This window comes from Nelumbo nucifera, chromosome 3 (genome assembly GCF_055504915.1).
Source record: "Nelumbo nucifera cultivar China Antique chromosome 3, China Antique-T2T, whole genome shotgun sequence".
Classification (NCBI taxonomy): domain Eukaryota; kingdom Viridiplantae; phylum Streptophyta; class Magnoliopsida; order Proteales; family Nelumbonaceae; genus Nelumbo; species Nelumbo nucifera.
This window is the reverse complement of record NC_142651.1, coordinates 57,544,661-57,572,488: the sequence shown is the minus strand read 5'-3', so window position 1 is coordinate 57,572,488 and position 27,828 is coordinate 57,544,661. Positions and strand designations below refer to the sequence as shown.

Below are 27,828 nucleotides of genomic sequence, written 5' to 3'. Positions count from 1 at the left end.
TAAGCTGCCTGCCTAGTTCTTGTATGCTAGTTCTGGTGTTTCCTTCCGATAAAATTTCTTCTTTATAAAAAGATAAAAAGGAGTGGTGTAGGACATGTATGAACAGAATGGATTTTGTTGAGAATTTTATGGCTGTCACTGACTGTAATGGCTTCTTGAAAGATTAAGTAGATAGAGAAAGAAGAGAGAGGAAACTTGGAATCACTCTCAGGGTATGTAGAATCACCATAGAGCATGGGGATCACTTGCCATGTTAGCATAAGCTGTAGGAACTCAAAAAGACTTAATTGATCCATGTGTAAAACATTTATAGACAATAAATATTTTTTTTGATAATTTTTATAGAAAGTAAATATTTCAATTCAAAGAACACTTTATAACCCTTAAAGTACTTATTTAATGACTGAAACTGTAAACACAAACAACTATAACTAGGCAGATCAAACTAATAGGCTGAACTCCACAAATACATGTTAAAATGACCAAAATACCCCTATTCATAAAAAAGACTTGTCCTTGAGTTTTAAAAAACTTGAGTATGAAAAGGATCTTCACAGAAATGCATCTTCTTCCATAACCTTATTAGTTCTTTGCTAAGTCACCATCACCTTTCCTCCCTACTCTTGTGTAACCAATCAGCTTAGCTTTTATTGACTTCCATGTACTCCTCAACATAAACCTTCAGCTTTGAAGTTCCAATTGCAACATAGGAAACTTTGCTTTCAATCTTTAGTAGAGGAATTACCATCTCAATCTGTTGAATTGGCTTTGGATCTTCAATTAACTCCAAGATTGATTTCATCATTGATGTTGGTGGAATTTCAGCTATCATCTCAACTTACAACTTTTTAATAGGTTGAACTTCTATAACAAATTTATAGTGTGCTTCCTTAGCATCTCTTCTGCTATGTTCAATTCAGCTATGATATGTTCCTTAATAGATTCAACCAGTTGTAAGTTAGAATCCACAAACATCTTGAGTAGGAGATTCTTCCATGACAACCAATTCATAATGCTTTGTACCTTAAATTCTTCAACTTGCTCAACCACTACATCGTTTTGACTTTTCAACATGAACCTTGAGCTGATCATTTTTTTATTGGAAATGGTAATTTCATTAATACAACTTAAGAATAACTTTCCAGAGTTAAGTACAGCTGTCAACCCCTAAACAGGTGTTGAGCCCTGTTAGTGGTGTTAGTGAAGGGGTATTTCAGTCTTTGTACTTGTTGAGAATGCTGATGTGTACTGTTATGTTAGTTAGAGTGCCTCTTACTTAAAGAAGGGCACTCAAGTCTTTTCCAATAAGTCAATAAAATAATAATAGGTCTGGCCGAATCAAGGGATTAACTTTTTTCCCTAATTCAAACCAGCCTTTCTCTCTTTTCTCTCTTCTCTCTTTTCTTCTTTCCTCTCCTACTTCTTGCTGTCTACTTTACTCTACAGTCAACGAACAAGACAGAATTCTATGGCAGGTCAAACTTCAACATGGTATCAGAGCTAGGTTCACCAAATCAGACTTGCTAGAATTCTGCCTTCTGCGCATTCGAATTAGGGTTTCACTTGGGGTTCTCAGTTGTGAGTTGGAGACTGGGAAAAGGGCTGAAAAGGAGTGATCGCCCTCTTCCCTAGGAGGTCTCTATGCCTCCGATTGTGTCGTTGGTGATTGGTTGCTGTGGTTTCTAAGCCCTAGTTAGGGCTGGTACGTGTGGTGCAGTGGTGTCCATCGCCTGAAGCCGGTGGACTGTATTATCTTGATGGTGGTGGACGAACGTCAACGGCTCTTCAGTCATCCATTTCTCCTCTCCAGTGGCACTGTAGATTTGGTCATCCTTCGCTGAAAGTGTTGCAGTCCTTAGTCCCTTCATTGAGTCAACTTTCTGTTTTAGATTGTGAGTCTTGTCAATTTGGGAAACACCATCGTGTTCGCTTTCGTTCTAGGGTCGATAACCGTGTGTCGAGTCTTTTTTCTTTAATTCATTCAGATGTTTGGGGTCCTTATAAAGTGATGTCATATAATGGATACCGATATTTTGTTATTTTTGTTGATGACTGTTCAAGAATGACGTGGCTCTATTTAATGAAAGAAAGAAGTGAATTATTTTCCATCTTCCAGAAATTTTATGCTGAGATCCGCAATCAATTTGGTGTTCACATCAAAATTTTCCGTTCTGATAATGGTCGTGAATACTTGTCTTCATCTTTTCGAGAATACTTGGACCAACATGGCATTATACACCAAACTTCATGTACCTATACTCCGCAACAAAATGGGGTTGCTGAGAGAAAGAACCGCCATCTTGTAGAAACGGCACGCTCCCTCATGCACCACATGAATGTTCCCAAAACTTTTTGGAGCGATGCAATGCTCACCTCTTGTTTCTTAATTAATCGGATGCCCACGTCTATCCTTGATGGTCGTTCTCCTTTTAGTGTCTTATTCCCCAACATGTCTCCGTTTCCGCTTTCTCCTCGGGTATTTGGGTGTGTCTGCTTCGTTCATAATCTGAGTCCCGGGACTGACAAGTTAGATGCACGTTCCATGAAGTGTATCTTCCTTGGTTATTCCCGAACTCAGAAAGGGTACAAGTGTTATCATCCTAGTTCTCGTCGTTCCTTGGTATGTGCTGATGTTACATTCTTTGAGTCTACTCCGTTCTTCGTGGGGTCCGGTGCTGCTGCTTCCCCCACATCACCACCTCCTCTTCCTCTTCCTGTGGCTGATCCACCTCCTCTGGTTCCAGTCATGCCTACGTCCTTGCCTCCGGTGCCACCATTGGTTGACCGTCCACCCATCCGTCACGTGTATACACATCGCCCACGTGTACCGGCTGCAGCTCCTCCAGCTTCATCACCGTCGACAGATCCAGCTCCAGCTTCGACACCAGCCTCCGACCTAGATCTTCCTATTGCCTTACGGAAAGGTAAGCGTACTTGCACCCTTCACCCTATTTCCAATTTTGTTTCACTTACCCACCTCTCCGCTTCCCATCGCCAGTTCATATCTTTGTTATCCTCCGTGGTTGTTCCTAAGGATGTCCAGGAAGCCCTTACCTCTCCAGAGTGGTGCCATGCTATGGAAGAAGAGCTCTCTGCTTTGCATCATAATCACACTTAAGATCTCACCGCTCTTCCTCCTGGGAAGCAGGCTGTCGGTTGTAAGTGGGTGTATAGTGTTAAGTACTTGCCAGATGGTCGTGTTGAGCGCCTGAAGGCGCGGCTGGTTGCCATAGGGTACTCCCAAACCTATGGCATTGACTACACGGAGACGTTCTCCCCGGTTGCTAAGATAGGGTCAGTTCGTGTCGTCATCTCTCTTGCAGCTATGTCTGATTGGCCTCTCCATCAGCTCGATATCAAAAATGCCTTTTTGCATGGTGATTTGCTCGAGGAGGTCTACATGGAGCAACCAACCGGGTTTGTTGCTCAGGGGGAGGATGGTAAGGTATGCAGACTTAAGAAGGCTATTTATGGACTTAAACAGTCCCCTCGAGCATGGTTTGGTAGGTTCAGTAAGGTGGTCAAGAAGTTTGGTATGAAACAGTGCCAAGTTGATCACTCTGTCTTCAGTCTTGACTCTTCGGCAGGTAAAATAATATTGGTGGTGTATGTGGATGATATCGTTGTGACTGGGAATGATAAAATGGGCATTGACAGATTGAAGGCATTCCTACAGGAACACTTTCAGACAAAGGACCTTGGCAAGTTGAAATACTTTTTGGGCATAGAGGTAGCAAGATCTAAGCATGGCATTAATTTGTGCCAGAGGAAATATGTGCTTGATTTACTGGAAGAAACAGGATTGTTGGGTACTAAACCGGCTGAGACACCTATGGAAACAAATACGAGGCTGAGCAGTGATATAGGTGAAGTGTTTGAAGAGCCTGGCAGATACCGACGACTTGTAGGCAAACTAAACTATCTAACCATTACTCGGCCAGATATTTCATTTGCGGTTAGTGTGGTGAGTCAGTTCATGCAGAAACCTTTGGTCCCACATTGGAATGCAGTGCTAAGGATTGTGAGGTATCTGAAAGGAGCTCCTGGTCGTGGTTTGCTGTATAGAAGTGGTGGAAAACTGGTAGTAGAAGGATACACCGATGCTGATTGGGCAGGTTCTATGTCTGATAGACGATCTACCACAGGCTATTGCACCTTTCTGGGGGGTAACCTGGTAACATGGAAAAGTAAGAAGCAAACAGTTGTGGCAAGAAGCAGTGCAGAAGCGGAATATAGGGCCATGGCACATACTGCTTGTGAACTAGTGTGGCTGAGGAACCTTCTACAGGAGATAGGATATGACATCAGTACTCCAATGAAGCTCTACTGTGACAATCAGGCAGCGGTTCATATCTCTTCCAATCCAGTGTTTCATGAAAGAACCAAGCACATCGAAAACTGTCATTTTGTGAGAGAGAAGGTGCTGAATGGGGTGATAGAAACTGCATATGTTAGTACGGGAAACCAGTGGGCAGACTTGTTTACAAAAGGCTTGAGTCGGGGGAGAGTGGACTACATATGTAACAAGCTGGGATTATATGATATATACTCACCAGCTTGAGGGGGAGTGTTAGTGGTGTTAGTGAAGGGGTATTTCAGTCTTTGTACTTGTTGAGAATGCTGATGTGTACTGTTATGTTAGTTCGAGTGCCTCTTACTTAAAGAAGGGCACTCAAGTCTTTTCCAATAAGTCAATAATATAATAATAGGTCTGGCCGAATCAAGGGATTAACTTTTTTCCCTAATTCGAACCAGCCTTTCTCTCTTTTCTCTCTTCTCTCTTTTCTTCTTTCCTCTCCTACTTCTTGCTGTCTACTTTACTCTACAGTCAACGAACAAGACAGAATTCTATGGCAGGTCAAACTTCAACAAGGCCCCAGTAATCTTTCTTACAAAACTGCCCAGAACATACCTTGAGCTGATCATGAGCATTGGGGCTTTCTTCTTTAGCAATTTCAATACAAACTGGACCTGCAATATCTTGATTTTCAATGTCTATGCATGTAGGATGTTCAATTATTTAGTTTCATTTCAACTTAAGATCAGGATAGGCATGCTGAAAATGTTAAGTATCATCTAGAACTTCAAAGTTATCACCTTTTGCATCTTCAAACTGTTTAAATCTCATTACACCTCAAGTTATAGCTGAAAAACATCATCTAAATCATATATTCTCAAAGTTTCCAATTCCCTTTTAATGACTGCTCATAGACCATTCTTAAAATGAAACAACCTTCGCATGGCATCTTCAACTATATCACATTGAATGGCTAACTCTTCAAATATTTCCATATAGTCCATTACAGACATGCTTTCTTGCTTAAAAGAGAGCATCTCATATAGATCAGTTAGGAAATCAACAGGTATATATTTTTCCAATAACTTCCCTTTCAACTCTTTCCATGTAACAACATGTCACCTGCTTGTGCATCTGAAACCATCCTCCATGCTTCTCTACCATAAATTAGCATTACCCACCAATTTACTCTGTGCAATTCTAACTCTTCAATCATTAGGCACATCACGTTGATCAAAATATTCTTCCAAAACAACTAACCAATCAAAGAATATTTGTAGGTGCTATTTCCCCTAAAATCTGGTATTCCTTGTGCTCTTAGTAACATTGTTCATGTAGGCATTATCAGATCTAAAATCTTCATAATCTTCTCAAACAAAGACTCTTGATATAGTTCAAAAAATTGATTGCTATTGATTCCAAACCCATAAGAATATTTGTTATCAAATCCATATCCATACAACTGATTACAAGATATCCTAGGCCCATGGAATTGGTTACTTTGTGAGAACATAGTGACTAACTGTAAGCTCTGGTACCAAGTGTAGGATGTGAATGAATGAATTGCTTTTGATGAGAATCTTATGGCTGTTGCAGACTGTAATGTCTTCTTGAATGATTAAGAAAGAAAGCAGAGAGAGGAAACCCAAAATCACTCACAAAGCACCTAGGATCACTCTAGGGCATGTAAGTCACTCAATATAGTTAGCATAAGCTATAAGAAAAAACTTCTTTGATCCTTGTGTAAAATGACCATACATATTTACAGATCTTAGATGACTCAAAAATAAAAATTTTCTAAATTCCCACTATCCTACTTCAACTCAAAGACTTGATGACTCTTAAACCACTTATTTATCCTAGACAAATCAAACCAATAGTTTGGACTCCACAGACATGTGTTAAAATGACCAAATACCCTGACTGTCTAAAAATACAGAAATACAACAAAAAACAGAAAATTCCAATTTTGACTCTTTAGTTCCTATACCAAGGAGGAGGCATGAGCAATGGGGGCTATAAGGAGAGATTGCAGAGAGAGCAAGGGCATATCACTTTGATGGGCTCAAAGGTGATTGGAAGCTTGCTTCTTGGATGGTCTAATTTAGGTGTTTTTGGCTTGGGAAGTTTCTCTTTTGGGGAACAACTTATTGTAGCTTATTGGGTTGATTTTCTTGTTTATCTCAAGTCTAGTTGAGGTTTAATGTGAATTGATATTGCACATTCAAGGTTTATTTTAAGAGAGGTGTTCTCTACTTTTCCCCTCACATCCTGCCTTTCTTGATGCATCTTGTATTGTTTGTTCTTTAGTTTAACACAAAGTAATTGTTGCCAATAAAGAAAAATTGGATATAAAGAGAAAGGATTAAAGTATTGGTATCGAGTGTCGTATTGGACAATTTGGATACGGATACGGATATGGATATGCTTTGGAAACACATGGACATGGACGAAAAATATGGACACGCTAGGGAAACACATAAAAATTTCATAATACATTAATAATATTAAATTTAAGGTTAAATAACCATAAATAATGTATAAATACATAGAAAATGTATATTTTAATGGTGTATATGAAAAAATATCTTACAAATAATATAATATGATGCATAGATATCATACAAATTTATTGATAATGTATCAATCGAGAGTCCAAAATGAAAAACATTTTTTCCTATTATATTTTAATTATTATATCAATTATTTTCGATTTTACATTAACAAAGAGGTCAACCAAATATTAAATTCTCTATGTAAATTAAAATATCCACTTAATAATTTATAAAATGTATAATCTCAACTTAAAATATATCAAATCTATTAAAATTTCTAAGATACATATCATTGCAAATTCAAAATTTTTAACTTTTAAAATGATTATTCCATTACTATATTTTTGTTCCTATAGATTTCTAATTAAAAATCTTTTTTTGGTATACATGTAGATTTGTAGATTTGATAGATTCAATTTAAGATTATATTCTTGAATATTTTGTAAACAACTTTTTTATTTTCTAAATAATAAATATGATTTTATGTATTGTAAATTAATATATATATCATGTGCAAATTTATAAATTTTAAGTACTAAAATAATTATTCTCTTATTAATATTATATTTTTATAAATTTTTTGAGATTCAAATAATATTTTGATATAAATGTGGATTTGATATATTATTTATTTCTATTATTTTATAAAATACTGATTTTAAATATTACTTTTTTAATTTTTAGTTGGATTTAATTGTAATATGTATTATTTATTTGAATTGCATTTAAGTAATAAAGAAATAAAAGCTATATTCATTTACTCATAAACACAAAAGAATGGAGTGGGGTAGTGGCTTACAGGCACGGAAGTTAAGCATTCTCTTAGCTCTTAATGCGGGTTCAAATCCTTACAACTTTCTTTTTCAGTAGAAGAGTATGTGCATGCGCATTCGCATCTCGCAAATAGCGCATCATTCTATATTGGTTCGTACCGATATGTATCGGCCGATACAATGTGATATGGACCGATACACACCCGCATCAGCCCAATACGCACGACTGGTAGGATACACCTCCAGTCGTAGCGTATCTCATGCCGGACGCTAACGATACCTATATGATACGCCCCATATCGGACGTACCGTATCGATATTTCAATCCTTGATAAAGAGTCTATATCCATTTTTTATGCTTTCTTTACATCATACTTCCAATATAATGATCCAACTACTACCATGGTACCTATTATATAGACGTTTGTCCTAACAAATCAAGTATTTTGTGGATAACTCTGCATAATTGGTTCTGTTATTTGGTAAAGTTTATGGAACACAAATGCAGGTCCATGGTAAATAAATTAAAATATTTAGAAAATCAATCTGATAAAAGAAAATAAAAAATGGGGGAGGTTAACAAGTAAACCATTAATTTTTCTTAATGACAAAGCATTCATGATACCTTCTCGACATAATGCCCTAAGATACAAAGAAAGTGGATCCCCAAAGCTCCCTTCATTGTATAGAACTTTCATTCCCCCAGGGATGTTCTTAAGGGCACGGAAATGACGGATTGCCTCCCCTATAACACAATACTTGGTAAAGCACTCCACCAATAGCCTGTGTAACACCGAATCACATTTAATATTAGTCAATAGAGAGCATATACAATCTCTACAAACTATTTTACTGCTCTATGGCTTATGCAACATAAATAACAGAAGATTCAATACAAATTTTGATGTAAAGACCATGCGAAAAAATGCACAACTCACTATTCCAATCTATGGTCAATAAAAGTAAAAGATGCAATGATTATACAGGATTTGGTTAATACAAGTTGTCAAGGCATCACCTAGGCACCCACACCTAGGCATTGCCTAGGCACCTGGGCATCTCGCCTAAACACCTTAACTTATAGACAAAGATTTAAATATCGACACGATACGCCCAATACGAAGTGTATCATATAGGTATTGGACCGAACCGATACAGTATAGGCTGCGACTTAAAGTGTATCCCGGCAATCGTGTGTATCGGTCCAATACGCCACCGAATCGGCGCATATCGTATAGTATTGGCTGATATGGTCCGATATGCCACCGCATCGGCAATCGATATAGAAGTGTATCAAACCTAAATTTGACAACAAAGGTGATTCACTATTAAAAAATGAACCTGGCATGATTTGAACCCAAGTCAACCAATACGGCAACGCTCAAGAGAGCATGCAACTTTAACCACTAAGTCATCTTTTATTTCATGTTAGTAAATGAAATAAATTACCATTTATTACATTAATGTCTACATGCAATTTAAACAAATAACATACACTAACAACTCCAACTACAAATTAAAAATATAAATAATATTTAAAGTTAGTATTTTATAAATCAATGGAATAAATAATTTTATCAAATCCACATATATATCAAAAAAAATTTTTAATTTCAAAAAAAATATTAATAATAAAATAATTATTTTAATACTTAAAATTTATAAATTTGCACATGATATGTATCTCCAAAAATTTACTAAAATATTTGCACATTGTATTTATTATTTACAAAAATAAAAATATTGTTTACACTATTTGAGAATATAATCTATGAATATATCAAATCCACTAATCTACATTTATTTTAGTAATTAAAATTTATGAATATTCATATGATATGCATATTCAAAATTTTAATAGGTTTGATATATTTTAAGTTAAGATTATTTGTTTTTATAAATTATTAATTGATATTTCAATTTAAATTTTATAATAACATATTTATTGTTTGCAAAAATGAAAATATTGTTTACCAAACATTTGAGAATTAATTTTTTAGTTGATTTTTTGTAAATATTAAAAATTAAAATAGTAAAATAGAAAAAAATTGATATAATAATTCAAATGTAATAGTTGCATATGTATTGTGCCTTGGACTTTAATAGAAAATAAAATAATAATGGCTTTGTACATGTATTAATTTGTAAAAATCCATATAATTTGTGTCTTGGACTCTTGATTGATGCATTATCAATAAAATTGTATAATGTTTATGCATCTCGCTATATTAATTGTAATATGCTTCTTCATATATACCATTAAAATATACAATTCTTGTGTATTTTTACATTATTTATAGTTATTTTAACTTCAAACTTATTGTTAAAAAGATATCTATGGAATTTGTATACATTTTCCTACTGTATCCATGTGTTTCCCAAGCGTATCTGTACTCAAGCTGTCTGAGTACGATACCCGATTCCAATACTTTTGTCCTTGCTTATAGAGGTTTCTTTTTTCTGTTTTTTCCTCCCTCCCTCCCTCTCTAAATGCCTTTCCATCTTTCCATCTTGATTTTTTATTATATAAAGTTATAGCCTTTACCATTGAATTTTAAAATATTAAGGGCTTTGGGAATAAGAAAATAAGAATACAAGTATAGAGGTTCTTTTTTTTCTGTTTTTTCTTCTTTCCATTTTGAATTTTTATTATATAAAGTTATAGCCTTCTTTAGTTGCTAATCGGTATGAAATTGCTCAACTAAATACTTACTATATTACTATTATTTTTTAAAATATTAAAGTTAATATATTTAAAGTATTTTTATCTTTTAAATGTGATGATTTTCCATGTTTTGAAGGAAAAGAAAGAAGCACCAAAGTGCTTGTGGCTTCAATCGGCAAACTTATTACTAATTGGGTTCTTCCCCTTCAAGTTTTTGAGCATTTCAGCTATTCAGACTTTGCAGAGAATTTTTGGGACATTCTTAAGATTCAAGCTTGTAAATTGTAAAGTACAACAGTTCAGTCTTGTTGCAGAAATTCCACCAACACCAATGATGAAATCAATCTTCGAGTTAATTGAAGATCCAAAGCCAATTCAACAAATTGAGATGGTAACTCCTCCACTAAAAATTGAAAGCAAAGCTTCCTATGTCGCAATTGGAATTTAAAAGCTGAAGGTTTATGTTGAGGAGTACATGGAAGTCAATAAAAGCTTAAGCTGATTGGTTACACAAGAGTAAGGAGGAAAGGTGATGATGACATAGGAAACTCTTATCTGAAGTGTTTTTTGTTGTCTGCTTGTATTGGGGTGTTTATGGATGCTTGCTTGTAATGCGGTGTCATCTTGACACCCAAACAGTTTGTACCCGTTTTTATTTTAATAATTTTTTCTTATTTACCTTTTTTCCATATTTTGAGAAGAAATTTAATGTTCTTAATAAAGACAATTGCCATTTTTTCAATTAATATTCATGCTCAGAATATAAAACTAGGGAGGGAACTAGCCAAGAGTTAGTTCTTTATTATATAAAATTCTCATTGCCTAGGCAACTAGGCGCTCCAGTGTGGCCTAGAATCACCTTGACGCCTTGACAACTATAACATGCACAAAGAGTAGGACTGACATCCAGGGTAAATCTCACCTTCATTATTATTCCAAGATAGTGATTCAATTATTCATAGTCCCATGAGAGAGGGGTAAACAAGTGAACTATTCTGGCATTTTTACTGACAAGTTGAGGGGATCCTTTTGTATTTTTGCTAGGAACCCACTTTTGGGCAATGGCTACTTGTGGCGATGATGATGAGTGTAGACCTAGAGGGCTGTGATTGAGAGACAACAATGGGCAACGAAAGGACCTGATTCACCTCACCACTATCACTTTTCTCTCCATGAGGTGAGATAGGGAAGAAGGGACATGGTTCAAAGGTGACATCCATTAGAAATATACACCTTTAATTGTAACAGACCAGTCTCTAGTTAAGAAACCCTTCTCCGCATTAATGGAAGTGATCAACACACTTGTAATACCTTTTTTTTATAATTAACACATTTGTAATAACTTAGGACATGACAATATGCTTACAGGTCATCACAACCATTTTTCCAATCACCATGAGCAGAAAGCTTCCTCAGTAGTACAGCAATGAAGCTCCACATGCTTCAATTGCTGGTTCAAGCAACCTTGAAAATAAACCTTGGTCTTACAACCAAGAGAGAATGGAAGAGAAAAGAGAAAAAAGGCCGACCAGATCAGAACAGACTTTTCTTCAATCCTTCTATAGCATTCCTTCAATTAGATCTTTCAGAGAGAAGAAGATATCTAGTGTTCTCTATGACAGATGGAACTCTGAAACCAAACCATCTGTCAAGGAAAACCTAGAGAGAAAACAGCACAAGAGGAAGAAAGAAAGAAAGAAAAGAATATCAAAGAAAAATCTAATCATCAGGTATGTGACAGTGCCCCACAACCCTTTTATATTAGAGTGTTTTAAAAATAAAATAAAATGACTAATCTGCCCTTGCACCCCTTAGAACAATAAAAACAATATATTCACCACATTATTCATGAATCAATTCATAATGCTAGCTTAGGTAATTAAAGCAGCATCTGGCAAGGTTCCAATGGAAAGCTTTTTGGTATTCCAAAGTAGTTGTTTTTTATTTTTCTCCAATACTATACCAAAGGCCACCTAAGTTTCCAATGATGAAAAAGGTATCTTCTTTTATAGTAAAAGGAAACTTTATGAAAAAATGGAAAAGTAAACTGATGAATGTGTTATGAGTTAGCACCCCACAAAAATAAACCTTAATGGGTAACAAAATTAGCAACACCAGATCTGCTCCATCTTAGGGAGCCTCAGGAGGAATCCTTACCATTTGAAAGAATGAAGAGTTGGAAGGATTGGAGGAACTAGTAGGGCAATTCTCAGTGTCAATCAAATTCAGAAGACTGACTGATGGTAAGGAATGGGCTTTGACAAATATGTATGGTCCAAATTCCTATAGAGATAGAGTTCAAATATGGGAAGAGTTAAGTGTTGTTAGAGGCTTGTGGGAGGGACCATGGTGTTTGGGTGGTCATTTCAATGTGATAAGGTTTCCATGGAGAAGAATAAACCAAGTCAAAGAATCACTACAAGTATGAGGAAGTTTAATAAGTTTGTGGATTCCTTTGAACTGAAGAAACTCCCATTGTTGCAAGCTGACTACACTTGGTCAAATTTCCAAAATTCCCCGATTTGCTCCATACTAAAAAGGAACCTCTTTTGGTGGGGGGATTTAATATCCAGAGCCTTGGTTAGAGTTACCTCACAACATGATAGGCCCCCAATTAACCTTACGTATGCCAGGAAGAGGAAAGGTCAACAATCGGCTAAGGGGGGGGGGGGGGGGGGGGGAGGAATAAATGAACAATTGAACACATGGGGGCAATTATCTGAAGGGAATAAGGAGAGTCTTGAGGCATTTATAGCTATGTCAGTTAGGAATAAGAAAAGTGTTGGGCATTTATAACTTGGCCAGCTGGGCATTTATAGAGGGAGTCAGTTATGTTGTAAGAAGAATATAAGAAGGGGCTTTGGGGGATGGGGGCAGGCATGTTTTTTTTGAGTGAAGATTACTGTGAGTGATTGGGAGAGCCGGCGATCTCTCGAAGAACCGACCAACTGTTAATGTTTCCTTCTGAATGAATACCAGTTCCTTTTGTTGATGTTCGAGTTGTGTGAATTCTGCTGTGAATCTGAGAACTGTGTGAAGTTTCTGGGCCATAACAGTGGTATCAGAGCCCCTTCTTATTATTAGTGTGGCTGGTGTTTCTTCCGATCCTTCTAAAATCCAAGCCATGGTTGATTGGCCCCAACCATCTTCACTTAAAGCTCTCCGCGGTTTTATGGGACTTACAGGCTATTATCGTCGTTTTGTGCGTAACTACAGTAAAATAGCATGGCAATTGACACAGCAGCTTAAAAAGGATGCCTTCTCATGGAATGCGGAAGCTGAGAATGCCTTTCAGGAATTGAAACGGGCTATGACGACCATACCTGTGTTGGCCTTTCTGGATTTTTCCCAGCCCTTCTTGATCGAGACAGATGCATCCAGTGTGGGTCTCGGTGTGGTATTAATGCAGAATAATCGGCCTATAGCTTTTTACAGCCACAAGCTTAGTCCGTCTGCACAGTCAAAATCTTCTTACGGGCGTGAATTAATGGCTATTGTCTTTGCCATTAAAAAATGGCACCCCTATCTTCTTGGAAGACACTTTATTGTTCGTACCGACCAGCATAGTCTTAAGTATCTATTGGAGCAGCGGGTTGTCGCAGGTGAGCATCATAAGTGGCTCCTTAAGCTTATGAATTATGATTTTGAGATTCAGTACAAACCGGGTAACGAAAATGTTGTGGTTGACGCTCTCTCCAGAGTTCCTGTTGAAATGCACTTAAATTCTCTTACAGTCCCTATCCTACCTACTCTTTAGTTGGAGATCACCTTCGTTATCATGGTAAATTGGTTTTGCCGGCTTCTTCCCCATTTATTCCCCTCTTACTTAAAGAGTTTCATTCTGGTGTTGTGGGAGGACACGCTGGAATCCGCCGGACATATCGGCGAATAGCAGCTGAATTTTACTGGCGGGGGATAAAGCGTTCTGTCCAGGAGTTTGTGCAGGCCTGTGATGTGTGTCAACGCAATAAATATGAAGCCATGTCCCCTGCTGGCCTTTTGCAACCTTTACCCGTTCCTGAACAAATCTGGGAGGATATTGCTATTGACTTTATTGAGGCTCTTCCTAAGTCGAAGGGATTTGATACAATTATGGTGGTGGTTGATCATCTCTCCAAGTATGCCCATTTCATCCCTCTCAGTCATCCTTTCTCAGCTCTCACAATTGCTCAGGCTTTCCTATACAACATAATTCGTCTACATGGCATCCCCCGATCAATTGTGTCTGATCGTGATAAAGTCTTTATGAGTTTCTTTTGGCGCGAGCTTTTCACCTTGCAAGGTTCAGAATTGCGTCGTAGTTCAGCTTACCATCCTCAGACGAATGGTCAGTCGGAGGTGGTTAATCAATGTTTAGAGACTTAATTGCGATGCTTTGCGGCTGATTCCCCCTCCCGCTGGTCTTCTTGGTTATCTTGGGCAGAATAAAGCTACAATACTTCTTTTCACACTGCTGCTGGCATGACACCTTTCAAGGTGGTTTATGGGCACGATCCTCCTCCATTAATCCGCTATGAGCTTGGCTCTACGGCTAATGCTGATGTTGAAGCTGTTCTCCTTTAGCGTGACGTTATAGTTGGGGAGCTGTGTGCTCATCTACACCGTGCACAACAAAAGATGAAAGACTCGACTGATGCGAACCGACGTGATGTGAATTTTGATGTCGGGAATTTGGTGTATGTGAGAGTGTGACCTTATCGCCAATAGTCTCTTGCTCGCCGAGTCAATGAAAAGCTTGCCCCTCATTTTTATGGACCATTTTCTATTGTGGAAAGAATTGGCGTTGTCACTTATAAACTCCAACTTCCTCCAGATGCACGGATTCACCCAATTTTTCATGTCTCAAAACTCAAGAAAGCGATTGGCAATCATATCTCTTCTCCGGTGATTCCTTCCACTTGTCGGCTGATATGGAAATGCCTGTGGAACCTGCAGCCGTTCGAGGGGTGCATCCATCCACTATGCCTGGAGTTACTGGTTCGGAAGTGCTTATTCATTGGCAAGACCTGCCTGATTTTGAAGATTCTTGGGAGCCTTTTGACTTACTTCGAGACCAATTTCCTCATTTTAACCTTGAGGACAAGGTTAGACTTTGGACGGCGGGTAATGATAGGCCCCCAATTAACCTTACGTATGCCAGGAAGAGGAAAGGTCAACAATTGGCTAAGGGGGGGAATAATTGAACAATTGAACACATGGGGGCAATTATAGCTGAAGGGAATAAGGAGAGTCTTGAGGCATTTATAGCTATGTCAGTTAGGAATAAGAAGAGTGTTGGGCATTTATAACTTGGCCAGCTGGGCATTTATAGAGGGAGTCAGTTATGTTGTAAGAAGAATATAAGAAGGGGCTTTGGGGAATGGGGGCAGGCATGTTTTTTTTGAGTGAAGATTACTGTGAGTGATTGGGAGAGTTGGCGGTCTCTCGAAGAACCGACCAACTGTTAATGTTTCCTTCTGAATGAATACCAATTCCTTTTGTTGATGTTCGAGTTGTGTGAATTCTGCTGTGAATCTGAGAACTGTGTGTGAAGTTTCTGGGCCATAACACATTGCCCTATTTGCATAGCACAAGGAACCTCTTTTGGTGGTCCCTCTCAGTTCAAATTCAAAAACATGTGGCTGAAGGACCCCACCTTTGTGGAGAATGTCAAATGCTAGTCGCAAAAGCTAGGGAGAAGAGTGAAAAAAGGGGTGAGTTTCTTGTGGAGATTGAGGGGGATTAAACGAGAAAATAAGGGCTTGGAATAAGAATTCTTTTGGGAAGGTGGAGGAGACCAAAGATAAAATTATCTCAAGGATTGAGGAGTTGGATAAGAAAGAAGCTCTTAGAAATATGAGTGGAGAGCAGAAGGGGGGAAAAATGGAGACTAAAGTGTGATTTAGAAGAGGTCCTAAGGAAGAGATCTCTTGGAGGCAAAAATCTAGATGCAAGTGGCTTTTGGAAAGAGATGGCAACATGAAATTTTTTCACTCTTTAGCTAGTGGAAGAAGAAGAAAAAAACAAATTGAGAGGTTGGAAGTGAATGGCCAAGCGATAACTAGGGAAGAGGTGATTATCAAGACCTTTGCACACCACTTTAAGGGTATCTATCTGAGTCAAGGGGAGAGAAGCCCAAGCCTGAAGCCATGGCAACAGCTTTGGAGAATACCTTTACTTTAAAAGAGATAAGAGAGGAGGTTTTCTCAATGGAAAGATATAAGGCCCCTGGGTCGGATGGTTTCTCCTTGGCGTTTTATCATGAGTGTTGGGATTTGATCAAAGGAGATTTGTTGGAGGTATTCAATGAATTATTGAAGGGGAAATATCTCAAGGAATAAACTCAACTTGCATTGCCCTAATCCCCAAGAAGAAGGAAGCAAGAACTCCAAAGGATTTCAGACCCAATAAGCTTAGTGTGCATCTCTACAAAATCATAGCAAAAGTTTTAACTGGGAGATTAAAAAAGGTGGTGCCCTTGGTAATTTTACAACACCAAGGTGCCTTTGTCGAAGGGAGACAGATTGTAGATCAGATCTTGGTGGCTAATGAATATGTACCAGAGAAGAGGAGGAAAGGGAAGGGCTTGGTATGCAAATTTGACTTAGAGAAGGCCTATGACTTTGTCAATTGGTCTTTCCACTTAGAAATCATGGAGAAAATTGAGTTGGGAAAAAAGAGGTGGAGGATGTGGATTAAAGGAAGCTTAAGCTCAACGCAGTATTCGATACTGATTGATTGGGGGGGGGTAGGAAGACCTGTGGAGCTAACCAGGATAATCTATTTAGATGATGGAGGATAGGAAGATCTAAGGTAGCAGTCACACATCATCAGTTTTCAGATGACATCATTATATTCTATGAGGGGGGCAATCAAGAGGATATAAAAAATCTACGAGAAACCATTGATTCCTTTGAAGCAGTCTCCAAATTGAAGATAAATTTGGTAAAGAGTTGTATAGAAGGAATAAATTTGGAAGAAGAAAACACGAGAGGGATAGCTGAAATTCTAGGGTGTGTGGTCAAGCAATGGCCCTTGGAATACTTAGGACTGCCTTTGGAAGGGAACCCAAGATCAGAAGCTTTTTGGAGACCAGTGGTGCAAGATTTACAAAGAAGTTGGCCATGTGGAAGAATAACCTTGATCAAAGCAACTTTAGCTAACCTTTCGGTTTACTTTTTGTCCACCTTTAAAAAAAGAATTATAGGGAGGGTAGCTGGGAGTTAGAGAAATTGATGAGGGACTTTCTTTGGGAGCCCGGGGATCAGAAAAGAAACTGTTTATTAAAGTGGGAATAAGTCTACATAATAAAAGAAAAGGGAGGCTTAGTACTTGGGAACCTAGTTCAAAGAAATACTTCACTATTAAGAAAATGGCTCTGGAGGTTTCCATTGGAAAGAGACAAGCTGTGGCACAAGGTTATAGAAAGCATTCATGGACTAATGCACAACGGCTGGGATGCAAAGGTAGCTCCCACATCAACTTCGAGTTCTCCTTGGAAAGAAATACAGTGGCCATATCCAATCTTCTTCAATTTTATTAGGTTGGATGTGGGTTTTTTTTTGATAAATGATTGAATTTTATTCAATAAGATATTACAATACAGCCTTCCCAAAGGAGGGGCACGAGCTGGTACCTCTCCACAATAGCAACAATGTACCACCTCAGACTAGTAACAAAAAGTTTACAAAGCTGCCCAGAAAAACTGTTCCCTTGATACCCCTTGTTTAGCTAAACCATCCGCTATGGTGTTAGCTGTTCTACCCACCCACTGAAAAATAACATTCATGTTCCTTGAGAACCATTTAGCTTTCCTCATAATACCCCTGTAGCACCAGATCACTGAATCTGGATTTTTTAGCCAACCCACAAGAACATTGGAGTCTCCTTCAATAATCAAATTCTGAACTCCTAACTGATCTGCAACCTGAATGCCTTGTACTGCCGCTAAGAGCTCAGCTCTGATAGAGTCTCCTATACCCACAGAGCCTAAGAACAAAGCTAATATGTTACTATCTTTATCTCTCAGCACCTCACCAATCCCTGAAGGCCCCGGATTTCCTTGACTGCTACCATCAAAATTCAGCTTTGTCCAGTCTTCTGAAGGGGGTACCCATACAGCTGGTACCCTGTTCTTTCTGTTACTGCTACTAGCCACAGACCTCCAGCTCCTCTACATGTCATCAAAAGAATATAATTTGAAGGAATCTGATGATCTCAGCCAGTGGATTGCCCTGGTCAAAATACAAACCTTCACATTCTGCACATTTCTCTCCTTTTCTTGGAATATCCTCGCATTTCTTTCATCCCAAATTGTCCACAGAGCAGCAGCTCTAATGCTCCTCCACATTGTTTTACCAGTTCTTGTGGGCCACACAAAGAAGGAAGAATCAAAGATCAGATCTATGGCTGTGGTCATATTCCATCTGCAACCGAACAAAGCAAAGATCCAACCGCAAATAGCAGTAGAAAAATGACAAGTTAAAAGTAAGTGAGAGCAATCCTCACCATTAGCCCTGCAAAGTACACACCAATTAGGAGACAAACACATAGAAGGCCTTATCTTCTGCGGTAAGTCTGAAGTGTTGATTTTCCTATAGAAAACCTCCCAGCAGAACATAATAATTTTAGGAGGTACAGATTTAGCCAAAATCTCCTTAGCTGGGAATCCCACTTGTCCCGAGGGAGAGCAAAGGGACTTAAAAAAAGGAAGCACATGTGAAGTAACCTTTTGGGTTTGGAGACCAAAGTCTCACATCAGAACTGGAAAGGTCCAGAAAAACACTTTCAAGCAGTGACAACAGGTCTGAAACATGAGAGAATTCATGATCCCTCAAACCCCTACGAAATCCAAAGTCCCAACTCAAGGAAGATGGAGAATTAGATGTTGGAAGAAAATGAGAAATTGTTTTACCCTTGTAGCAAGAAATGGAATAGAGAGAAGGGAAACTGTCCTTAAGGGCAGAATTGCCCACCCAAATGTCTTCCCAGAACAAAACAGAAGTACCAGAATTGACATCATACCTGATACAGTTGAGGAAAAGAGGAAGAATATTCTGAATTGCTTTCCAAGGAGTTGCCAGAGTGGCTCGACGCGATACACCAGCATCCCATCCATTGCCCAAACTACCATGTATGCTAGCTATCACCTCATGCCAAAGTCTCTCCTGTTCTAGGGGCCATCTCCACAACCATTTTCCTAGGAGTGCTTTATTCTTCAAAACTAAATTCCCCAGTCCCAATCCACCTTCCTCTTTCCTCCTACACACTATTCCCCAATTTATTAAGTGATCCTTTTTTTCCACCCCTGGCTCCCAAAGAAAATCTCATTAATTTCTCTAGTTTCTTGGCTTCCCTGACCGGAATCCTAAACACAAAGAAATAATAGATCGGCAGATTTGCTAAGGAAGCTCTCAATAAGGTAACTCTACCCCCTGAAGAAATATAGGTCCTTTCACGAAGCTAACCTTTTCTCAAACTTTTCTAAAACCGGGGCCCAAAAAGTGCTCTCCTTAGGGTTGGCTCCAAGAGGAAGACCTAAATACTGTAAAGGCCAATAGGAAATAGGACAACCTAAAGACCCAGCCACCAACTCAAGGGTCCTCTCATCCAGATTCGCTCCCACCACACAACTCTTTTCCAAATTTATTTTCAGATTTGATACTCTCTCAAAGCACTCTATCAAAGACTTGAGATTACTTACTGTTCTCCTATCACCCCCTTCACGAAAGATTATTAGGTCATCGGCAAACTTAAAGTGGGTCACCCTAATCCCGTTCCTTCCTATCCTCCATCCTCTCACTACACCTTCCCTGTCTGCCTTAGAGATCAAGCTACTAAAAACATCTACAACTAGGATAAAAAGGAAAGGGGAAAGGGGATCACCTTGCCTTAAACCTCTAACAGCTGGGAAAAAATCCTTGACTACCCCATTAACCAAAAGTGAAAAATGGCAAGAACTTATGCATCCCTTTATCCAATTACACCATCTGACTCCAAACCCACAACACCCTAGGATTTCTTATAAGAAGCTCCAATCCACCAGATCATAGGCCTTTTCTAAATCCATCTTACAAACAAACCCTTGCTTTTCGGACTTTCTCATATCCTCCACACATTCGTTCTCAAGGATAACACTTTAGCCAAGATTTTGTAAATGCTAGTCACCAAACTAATCGGCCTAAAATCTTTAGGGTTTTTTGCTTCTTTTTTCTTAGGGATTAGAGTTATGAAAGTGGCATTAACTCCAGGGCTTACTTTGCTATTAACTTCAAATTCCTTAAACACAGCACAAAGGTCTTCTCTTACCACATTCCAGCAATCTTGATAGAAAGCCATGGTGAAGCCATCTGGTCCAAGGGCTTTGGATCTATCCATTGAAAACACTGCATGCCTAATTTCCTCTTCTTCAAAACTCCTCTCTAACCATCTTGCTTGCTCTTCAGACAGCCTAGGCAAATCTAGACCTTCCAACCTTAGTCTATTATTCGGAGGCTTCCCTGCAATTGATTTAAAATGATCCACCAGCACTTTTGCTATCTCATCTTGATTTATGACTTCCTCCCCATCCACTTCTAATTTGGCCACATAATTTCTTCTTCTCCTCCCATTAGCCAATGCATGGAAAAATTTTGTATTATCGTCCCCTTCTTTGATCCATATGTGTCTTGACTTTTGCCTCCATGAGATCTCTTCTCTAAGGAGAACTTCTTCCAATTCCTTTTTTAACCTGCTTCTCAACAACCTTTCTTGCTCATTCATACCTCCCTGGGATTCTTTGTAGCCTAGTTCATCAATCCTAGACATCAAAGAATTCTTTTGATCTTCTACCCTTCCAAAATGCTCCTGATTCCACTCTTTAATCCTTGCTCTTAGTCTCTTTAACTTTTTGTGGAACCTTACACCTTTCCACTTAATCCCTCTCAAATCTTCATTCCACAACTCCCCAACCTTTCATTGAAAATCCGGATGGGTTAGCCACATGTTCTCAAACCTAAAAGGTCGAGGGCCAAAGCCTAGAACATCTTGACCTAATAGTATAGGGCAATGATCAGATGTAACTCTAGGAAGGGTTTTAGCCACCAAATTCCTCTAATGATCTTGCCACTCTACATTAAATAGGAATCTATCAAGTTTGGAACAAAGGGGGTTTTCTTGAAAATTTGACCAAGTAAAGTTAGCTTGTAGAAAGGGTAAATCCTTTGGCCCACAAGTGTTAATTAATTCATTGATTACAAAACCTGATTACAATGAAATCCCCCCCCCAAAACACCATGGGCCATCCCACAAGCCTTGAATACCATACAACTCCTCCCACATTTCCTTCCTTTCCCTATAACTATTTGGCCCATAGACATTAGTTAACACCCAAATGAAACCGTCTTCCACATTTCTAAATTTTAAAGACATAGAGAATCTCCCTATAAGTTCTTCCACAGATTCAACAACATCCTCTCTCCACAGTCACTATCCCACCCGAGGCTCCCCATGAAGGAGCTAAAGTCCAGCACACTCCTCTTGATTTCCACACACTCCTGACCCATCTTCTATCCAAATCTGCCAACTTAGTTTCCTATAACATGACTATATTAGGCTTCTCTCTCCTCAACAGGTCTTTGATTGCCCTTCTCCTTCTTGCACTCCCTAACCCTCTCACATTCCAGCTGATGATTTTCATTATAAGACTCCTTTCAAACGCCCCTTACGAACCCGGTTCCATCTCACAAAGAACCCTTCCTTCTCTCTCCCCTTCCGCTAAACTCGATATCACCTTCTATATCTGACAACAGTCTCTCCACTTCTGATCTCTTTTTCTTCCTCCTTCTCACATTCCCCTCTAACTTTTTAGCCGACCCATTGCCTATACTTGCTTCCCCCCCCACCAGCCTAGAACTTCTGTTACCTTCCTTATTCTGAGGAGTTTCATCAGGATCCCTACCATCTAACCCCTCCTCCTTTGCTTTATACTCCTCCAATAACTCACAAACTAGCTCCCAAATTTTTTCTAACTCTTCCTCCCGCTTCTTCTTAATCTCCACCTCTCCCTCTCTTCTCTCTCCTTCACCAATGCTAAGTTCTCTATTTTCCCCCTCACCTAAAACTTCCTCTTGGCATGCTGGCGTATCTGTTTCAAACACAGGAAGAGCATCAGTAGCAAAAACCGAATTGACAATAGTACCTTCATTGTTAGGAGCCAAATGAAACTCTTTCAGGGGATCAGAACCAGCATCGGGATGCAAGTCTAAATCTGTCTCCTGAGGTCTGATCTGCTTAAAAGAATTATCATAGGATATCAACAACTTGTCAACTTCCGCATCTGAGTTAGTCTTCCACTGCTGTCTGGCTATAGGCGATAATTCACAGAGCAGTCCGGTAGAGTCTTTCCCTTCCAAACCCATAACCTATTCTTCCTGCACTACTGAGTTGATCTCCCTTGCCATTGTAGACAGAATTTGGGTCCCAACCGTAGCTATCTTCTGTCGTTCAATCGAAAACTCCAAACCTCCCTACTCTGATAATCACCTCCCTCCTCCTCCAGGAACAATACTTCCGTTCCAAGGCTCTCTTCTTCAGAAATGTCCTTTGATGTGCTAAGATCGATGCTGCCCAGACTTTCAGAATCATCCGAATTAGTACCGCTGAAATCTTCAAACTGAGAGAGCTCCCTCTTTCTTTCCTCTAACTCTCATCGTTTAAGGCACCTTGGATTTCGTTTTTCAGGCGACGACTGCTCTAATCTTGCTGCCAGAACCCACTGTCTTGAACCTCCATCGCGCGCCGAGTTCAGGCTCCTTGTTGCGTGACTCGTTGCACTCGAAGAGGAAGAAGATAGATGGTAATTACCATCTATCGAAGGCACATGGTTGGTCACATGCCGTTTTAAGTTAAAAACTTTTGGGTTGGGCCCCTGGACTAGGCTACCTGTCTTACCCGCCTTAGATGGGCTTGATTTTTGCGGCCCAGGTACAGCCTCCGCCCCTTAGATCTTAGGGCCTTCTTTAAAGCGCCCAAAGCCCACTGAGCCTTTACTAACACTCGACCCTTGTTTATAAGGTTGTGGCTTCACGTGACTTTTAAAAAAGTCACGCACATTCAGCCCAAGGCCGTTTTGCTAGGCCTGGGTTCGTTTCCTCCCTGAACCAACCCCTTCTCCTTGTTTAAAAAAAGCATATCGTGTCTGTTACCACTTGTGCAAAGGACCTGTCACCCCCCAGATTGTTTACTGCTTCTACACGCATAAGACCCTTCTCCTAAAAACTACCTTTTTGTTTCTCCAGCACTTGTTTATCCATTTCAGTGAAAGAGCTATTCTTGTTTGAACCACCCAATCCTTTATTGCCACACAATTCTTCTTCTTCAACCTTCTCATCTCCTTCCCTATGAGCCTCTTTCCAAAGCACAGATTCAATGGAAGAAGCCAGCCATACTGAATAAAATTTTCCTTCAACTCGCACCTCTATCTCCCGAGGAATCTCCTCAGGTTTTACTCCATTCAATAGAATGAGAACTGAAAAGAGGTCTCCCCAAAAAACACCTCTTACTGATCCTCCACACATCAAAGCAATGGCTTCAACAATTTATCAAAAAAAAAAGACAATTTCTTGCTTCCACAAGTGAAAGGGAAGGCCTAAAAGAGGCACCAGCACTCCATTTTCAACAAAGAGATCCTTGGAGTTTGACCCCAGACACCATCTTGATAATGTGAGGTTCCCAAGTTCAGCTTGCATATTGAGAGCCTCAACTTCTACTCCATTCTCAAGCAAATCCAGCAAAGCCTTTTCTTTCTCAAATGGTGTTAAAATAAATGTATTTTTCAATTTCAAGCATGCTGTTAACACTTCTGCAACTTTCCTCCAATCTAAAATGTGACCTGAAGCTTTAACTATCAGTTTACTTTCCCAATCTCCTCTCTGTATGTTTACTCCCATTCTGTGTTTACCTGCCCCAGCTGTCACTATGAGAGTCTCTTGCTTATTATTGCTCTCCAGGCTAGTAGAACTGTTTTTCTTCCTTCTTTCTTTTACTTCTCTTTTAGCACCCAACCGTTGCAGCAGTTCACATAATACTCCATTAACTGCCATCCAGCCCTGACTTTTCCTTCCCTCTGAGAAGCAGACCATCTGCTTCCTACCCTTGCCAAAAAATTCTGTCAAAGAAATGAAGAAGCCTTTGGTGTTTCTCTTACTCTTACACTCTACTACAAACCTTCCAGTTTCTGAGAGAAACTCTTTCAAGCTATTTTGTTTGCCTTCATTACTTGCATCTTTCACAAACTCCTTAAACCCTTCAATCACCCTCAAATTTTGTCACCTTTGGGTTGTGATTCTAGGTTTTTTTTGGGGGAAAGATCTCTGGTTGGGTGATACTCCTTTCTACTCCTTTACCCTAAATTTTATTCAGTTTCTAGTTATAAGCTACCACCTATATCAAATTTTTTCACCTTAAATCATTCTAGTTTGAGTTGGGACTTGGGTTTCAAGAGAGGATTGAGGGATAATGAGTGTGAGAGCCTAATCCGGTTGTTAGACAAACTCAAATCTGCTTTCCTGGTTCATTCTATGGAGGACACTAGAGTTTGGTCTACCTCTTCTGATGGCATCTTTTCCTGTTCATCTTTCTTTCACACCCTTGTGCAAACCCCTGTGAGGGGAGTGGATTTCCAGGTGAAAGAGATTTGGAGAAAGCCCATCCCACCCAAAATTCAAGCTCTATGTTGCAGTGATTCAAAAGACATGTGGCACATTTTAGGGTATGCACCTCACCTAGGTCCTAGATGCATGCCTGGTGTGCCTAGGTGTGCACCTCAGCCCAGGCGTGCACCTTTTCACTAGAGTTCCGAGAACCCCCTATTTTCTAATGTTCTTCATTCATTCATTCTAATAGAATATCTTCTTAAAAGGCAATTAAAGTTATATAATCATTATTTTTTATGTGAGAATTAAGAATTTAAGCCGCTAACATGAACTTGTTTGGGCTTGCCTTGAGGTGTGTGGTACAATGGCGATTCGTAGAATCACATTAGCTACTTGATGTAATGCAATTGAGGAAAAGAAGAGATTATGGCTTTTACATGCTTGAAAATGCTTTATATGTTTTATTTTATTTTTGAATTTTCATTTGAATACGCTTTACATGTTATGTTTATGTATTTAAATTTAGATAATAGGTTTTTTAAAACATTTATTTTAAAATTTAAGTTTATATTTTTATTAATATTATGCTTAATATTTTTTTGCATTTTTTTTAATTTTCTGACATTTTTTATTTTGTTAGCATTTTTTGTATTTTTGTGCCTTGCTTCAAAAAGGTGTGTGCCTCGCCTTGCGCCTCAGGCGCAAATTGACCCTTGCGATTTTTAAAACACTACTATGTTGGGAGGTTTTCCTTGAAAAGGTAAACACCTGCGATATGCTTCAAAAGAGAAGGCCAAATAAGTGCTTCTCCCTTCATATGTGCCATCTTTGTTATACAAATGGTGAATTCCTACCCCACTTATTGATCCATTGCCCTGTTGTGCTCTTTGTTTGAGAATCTTTTCGCTCTCTCTTTGGTTGCAGGTGGAACACTCCTCATGATGTGGTGAGCCTCTTCAACTCAAACTTTCTAAGACAGCCAACAAAAAGGGGAAGAACAATGTCAAAATCAGTTAGGGCAGCTGTGGTGTGGACTATATGGGAGGAGAGGAATGCAAGAATCTTCAATGAAAAGTGCAGAACCATGGAAGAACTGGTGAAATCTATAAAGATGAGAGTAGCATATTAAGTAAAAACACTTGAGCTGTTCCAAAGTTTCTCGGTAGTTGATATATTGCGGGCTTGAAGGAAGTGGCGTATTCCTCTAACAAGAAAGAAGAGATAGGGAAGGAATGGAAGCCCCAGGCTCCTAACAAATTAAAGCTGAATTTTGATGGGAGCTCTATAGGAAGCCAATAGCTCTATAGGAAACCTGGGATTGGCAAGCATTGGTGGTGTGTTTAGAGTCTCAACAAGTAAAATGGTAGATTGTATTCAGGACCTATAGGGGTAGGCAACTCAATAAAGGCTGAGCTACTAGCACTTCCACAGGGACTAAAACTTGCCAAACAAACAGCTTTTAACATTTTGCAGATTGAAGGGGACTCAAAACTGGTGATCTCTTGGTCTAACAATAGGGGTAATGCTCCTTAGATATATAGACACTCCTTGAGAGATTGAAAACCTAGCAAGGGAACCCAATGCTTCTTTCACATGGATCAGAAGGTCTGCAAATGGGATGACTGACTCTTTAGCAAAACAGGGGGTTTACAGGCTGCAACTTTTCTGGGCCTTGTTATAACACCTAGTGCCTAGTGAAGGAAAACCTATGCTTTCTGCTTTTTGTAATGCTGTATATGTTTTCCTCTCAATTATTAATAAAATTAATCTTTCAAAAAAATTAGCAACACCAAGTAATTACGAAGATTGAACAATGCTCCATTCAATGATATCCCACAGCCTATCCCCAAAATCAAATCTGTTTTCTTCAGAAAAATCAGGTAAAACAAGCACTCAGTCAACGATCAAATTGCAATGAGGAAAAGGTATCTTGGAGCTCAGTATATATTAGTTTCTTCTAAAGGGATGATCGATGCTCACACATAAGTTTTCACATTTGGTTGCAAACGTTTATGATCTTCAACCATCATGCCAAGTAACTCAGCCACATCTTGGACCCTGCACATCATAGCCAAACCCTAACAAAAAGGTAAATAGTCTGCAATGTAAAAGAACCATAGAATTCACACAGATTTTTCTTGTAATTAATTGAACTAGTAATTGAAAAGATAAATAGTTTGCAGTGTAAAATAACTGTAGAATTCAGACAGATTTTTTCTTGTAATTAATTGAACTAGTAATTGAAAAGATTGTAAATAAGATTCTTAATGCTAAATGACCACATCCATGCAATTTTGCAAAGAAAACTCAGGAAATCTACAACTACAATATATAGAAGATACCAATTAGGGAGTGGACCCACCATGTGTGACATTTATTAAATATAAAAAGTTAGAGTTTTATTTTAGTTAAGAGTTTATACTTTTAAAATCATTTTGAATTAGTTGATCTTCAAAAAAAGAAACCACATTAAAATACATCTTGATTAGAAACTAATTGACTTCAACGGCTGCTGTTTGGAGAAACGATATAGATCTGGTATTACAGGAGCTTTTAGGAACTGGGAGGGTTAAGTCCAATTTGTTTACTCAAGACCAAATAGGTGATGGGAATTCCACAAGAGTCATGCTTTTATCTCTTACAAGACTTGAGGTTGAGTTAGGCTATTATGGGCTACAACAACATTGCAGTGGAAAAACAATCCCAAATTGTAACAGCTTGGATGAAAAATGAGAAAGTATGTCAATGGTTTCATTGGCATATCATCAGGGAGGTTAGATATTTGTCCTCAGGGTTTTAATACACAAACATGGATACTGACATAGAACCAAATAGGGGAAACATGATACAAGATACAACACTGCAGGTAACATTATCCATCAAAAAAACATTGCAGGTATCACATTCATCCAAGCCCTAAGAAGGC

General features: G+C 38.8%; 1 protein-coding gene across 2 annotated transcripts in view; it reads right to left on the bottom strand.

Moving 5' to 3' along the window:
• Window positions 1-27,828, bottom strand: part of PTAC3 (plastid transcriptionally active 3) — a 110,459-nt gene that overhangs the window by 33,685 nt on the left and 48,946 nt on the right. For both annotated transcript variants that reach the window (XM_010265699.3, XM_010265700.2), the window contains exons 6-7: window positions 26,883-26,960; window positions 8,251-8,408 (exon numbers count right to left, since the gene is read on the bottom strand). In XM_010265699.3, the coding sequence (XP_010264001.1) occupies window positions 8,251-8,408; window positions 26,883-26,960 (236 nt within the window). The remainder of the gene's footprint in view (window positions 1-8,250; window positions 8,409-26,882; window positions 26,961-27,828) is intronic.